Source organism: Belonocnema kinseyi, chromosome 1 (genome assembly GCF_010883055.1).
Source record: "Belonocnema kinseyi isolate 2016_QV_RU_SX_M_011 chromosome 1, B_treatae_v1, whole genome shotgun sequence".
NCBI classification, from domain to species: Eukaryota; Metazoa; Arthropoda; class Insecta; order Hymenoptera; family Cynipidae; genus Belonocnema; species Belonocnema kinseyi.
This window is the reverse complement of record NC_046657.1, coordinates 73610547-73612983: the sequence shown is the minus strand read 5'-3', so window position 1 is coordinate 73612983 and position 2437 is coordinate 73610547. Positions and strand designations below refer to the sequence as shown.

The 2437-nt window shown below is 28.2% G+C and overlaps 1 protein-coding gene across 4 annotated transcripts in view; it reads left to right on the top strand.

The window, feature by feature from the left end:
- Nucleotides 1-476: 476 nt before the first annotated feature.
- LOC117167463 (telomerase-binding protein EST1A) overlaps nt 477-2437 on the top strand; it is a 356887-nt gene continuing 354926 nt past the window's right edge. For all 4 annotated transcript variants that reach the window (XM_033352451.1, XM_033352433.1, XM_033352441.1 and 1 more), the window contains exon 1: nt 477-701. In XM_033352451.1, coding sequence (XP_033208342.1) covers nt 653-701 — 49 coding nt within the window. In that variant the 5' untranslated portion in view covers nt 477-652. The remainder of the gene's footprint in view (nt 702-2437) is intronic.

The window sequence follows — 2437 nt, the reverse complement described above, 5'->3', positions numbered from 1 at the left end:
AATATATTCCTTTAGTTAAAAATTGAACTATTTCCTTGAAAAGCCATTCTTTCGTCAGATAAAAATTAAATTTTTTAAATTGTAAACTAAACGATTCCATATTTGGTTAAAAACTGATCTTTTTTAGTTGATTATTAATTTCTTCACTTGAAAATTGAAAAATTATGATGAAAATTCGCTTTGTTTTTTTGTTGATAAGAAACTTTTTAAACTGAAGAAGCTATAACATTTTTGATGAAAAATGTACATATTTCCCTGAAAATTCTTTTATTTCATTGAAAATTTGTCTTTTAAGTAGAAAATAAATCTTATAATTCAAAAATTCACAATATGAAATTTATTCCATTTGAATTTTCGCGCAATTTCGACTGAAGTAGTTAGTGCCACCTAGACACTAAAGAGCTGAACTATTTTTGTGCCGATGATTTGCTACTATACCGACAGTCGGTGTATAAACATACATCTCGAAAAACTCAAATTGGAGGTGCCTTCTAAATGACTCGTACCTCATACCCGCAGTAATAGATGAATTTTGAAGTATTTTTTAAAAAACGTTAAAGGACAAGAACACCATCGTTTTGATTTTATTAAGTACATAATTTAAATATCTCGAGGAATAAAATCTTAAAGGAAAAGGGATTTGTACTTCAATATGGCGAACCACGACAAAGGACGCAGGAAGTGGGGAGGAATTTCACAAGGTACTTTTATATACTTGCAAAACTTGTATTGTTTTCGGACAAAGAAAAAACGCTTTCACCTTTTATTAAATAAGAATAAAATCATTTTTGGGTGTATTTCGATACGGATTTGTGCCTCAATTTCTCAAACTAACCTCGCCAAACAAGCTAACCTCAAAATTTGGAATATGCATCGTTCGAAAAAAATTCTTCACAACATGCATTTTCGACTATTTATGCAAATTTGAAGCAATTTCGGGTTTATTCATTTTTTTATTTTGCTAATTTGTGGTTATCTTCCTTATTATATTAATAGAAAACAAATAAGCGCGCGAATCTTATCAATTGTTTTTTTTGTCTCACGCAATTTTTAAATTAAAATATGAAATGAATGGTAGCACAAAATTATTTTAGTTTATGGCTTATATTATCTGTGATAATAAAAGAGAAAAGTTTACAACTAGAAAGAAATTTTAAAGTAAATAAAAAAAGAATAAAAATAACAAAATCCAACCCAATGAGTGAATTTTTAATAAAAAATTGAAAATAGAATAGCAGATTCAGTTTAAAAAATGGATTTCTAACCGAAAAAAGTGAATTTTCATCAAAGTCTTTCAATTGGGAACTAAAGAAGTTTATTTTTCAACTAAAAACATAAATTTTCATCAAAATGGTTAAATTAAAAAAAAAATTCAGATAAAGAAATTTATGTGCAACTAAAAAAGATAAGTTTATGATTAATACAGATGAAAAAAATAATTTTTAACATACCAAGGAACGGGTTTTCAATAAAATAGTTTAATTTTAACTTAAGAAATAAATTTTTTAATAAAAACGATTATTTTTCATCAAAAAATGGAATATGTGAATTTCAAGTTTAAAAAAAAAAGAAACAAATTGTCCATATAGTTGAATTTTGAATTAAAGAAATTAATTTTAAACTAAAAAAAGAACGGATTTTTAACAAAAGAAATTAATTTTCATTTAAAAAGGATCAATTTTCAACCAAACATGAAATAGTTTAACCCATAAACGGCCAAAACGCCACTACCGGGACCCTGCTTTTCAACGGCCAATAACTAAGACTATTCGACACTAGAAAAAATTGAGACACATATATTTTTATTGCTTAAGATCTCCTCTTTCCGACGGTGCCAATGAAATTCCTCAAAAAAATTATTTATTATCCCAAAATGCAGTTTAAACAAAAAAAAAAAACGTGATTTTTCTTGCCTATTTCTTTTGTGAACCATTTTCCAAAGCTTTTCGAGTCTGTAATTAACCTGGAATCTCACTAACGGGTGGAATAAATGTCTAAACTTTGAGAATCCATGGTTCAAAGATCGATTTTTCGTTTTAGTATTTTCAAAATGGCGTCTTAATGGCAAAATTTTTGTGAAAACATTCATAAATTTTTTTACAATAAACGATGCGCTTTTCGGAAAAATCATCAAGAATAAAAAGTTCTTGTAATCAGCCAAGGAATACGCCTGATTTTTTTCGAAGCGTTTTGAGCAAAATTTTGGATTTTGCATATGAACAGTTTTTGCAAAATTCAAAATTTTGCTCAAAACGCTCCGGAAAAATTCAGGCATTGTCATCCTGGGAATTTTCGAGTACACCCAGCAAAAAAAATGCCAAAGCGTAAAGCCTCGAAAATTGCAACAAATTCCGAATCGGAATGGGATTCCGATGAAAATGATGAACGTATCATCATACCTAATCCAGATTACTCTGGCTCTGATGGAGATGATTCA